This window comes from Triticum aestivum, chromosome 5B (assembly GCF_018294505.1).
Source record: "Triticum aestivum cultivar Chinese Spring chromosome 5B, IWGSC CS RefSeq v2.1, whole genome shotgun sequence".
Taxonomy (NCBI): Eukaryota; Viridiplantae; Streptophyta; class Magnoliopsida; order Poales; family Poaceae; genus Triticum; species Triticum aestivum.
In genome coordinates, this window is record NC_057807.1 from 37,701,746 (window position 1) to 37,702,423 (window position 678).

Below are 678 nucleotides of genomic sequence, written 5' to 3' on the forward strand. Positions count from 1 at the left end.
CTCCAAAATTCCTAAAAATTCTCTTTCAACTACAAAATCTCTTGTTTCAGGTTATGTGCGGCTACATCTAACAACTCCATTGAGACCAAAACATCAGGAATAAAGTCCACTTTGTCATGGCATGGCCTGCTTCCCGGATGGATCAATGTCACTTGCCTTCCCTTCTTACTTCATCCAATATTCCTATGCATTGCCCTTGTGGCAGGAGGAGTCCCAAACTAGAAGAAGAGATGAAAGGATGGGACAGCCGATCACTTTGTGCGCCTTTGAACGGACGAAGCCATGAGCGTGGCCATAGCCGGCGACCAACATGAGCAGCATGAACTCGACGAGCAGAGCGAACTTTCGCTTTGTACTCCTGTGGCCCCAGAATGATCACTTTGTGCTCCTGTGACCTGCTGAAGCCATGAGCGTTGCTACAGCCGCGACAAACATGAGCAGCATCAACACGAGCAGAGTGTAGGTTTTCTTGGACGACTTGCGGTACTCCCCGAAAAGCACGATGCCCCAGAATGTGCTCACAAGTGGCAATGCCTGATGAATAGCCAACAATGCAGAAACAGTTAGATCATATTTATAGTTCTCTCTGAATATCTTTCTTGTAAGTTGCTAACATCTTATTTAAAAGTTAAAAACCATATCTACCACAGGATATGATACTTTTTAGAGATTCAGTAG

The 678-nt window shown here is 45.1% G+C and overlaps 1 protein-coding gene across 1 annotated transcript in view; it reads right to left on the reverse strand.

Annotated features, from left to right (window-relative positions):
* Positions 1 to 6: 6 nt before the first annotated feature.
* The window catches only part of LOC123115553 (ureide permease 1), a 35,467-nt gene continuing 34,795 nt past the window's right edge, over positions 7 to 678 (reverse strand). Inside the window, exon 7 of the mRNA XM_044536686.1 lies at positions 7 to 534. Coding sequence (XP_044392621.1) covers positions 376 to 534 — 159 coding nt within the window. The 3' untranslated portion in view covers positions 7 to 375. The remainder of the gene's footprint in view (positions 535 to 678) is intronic.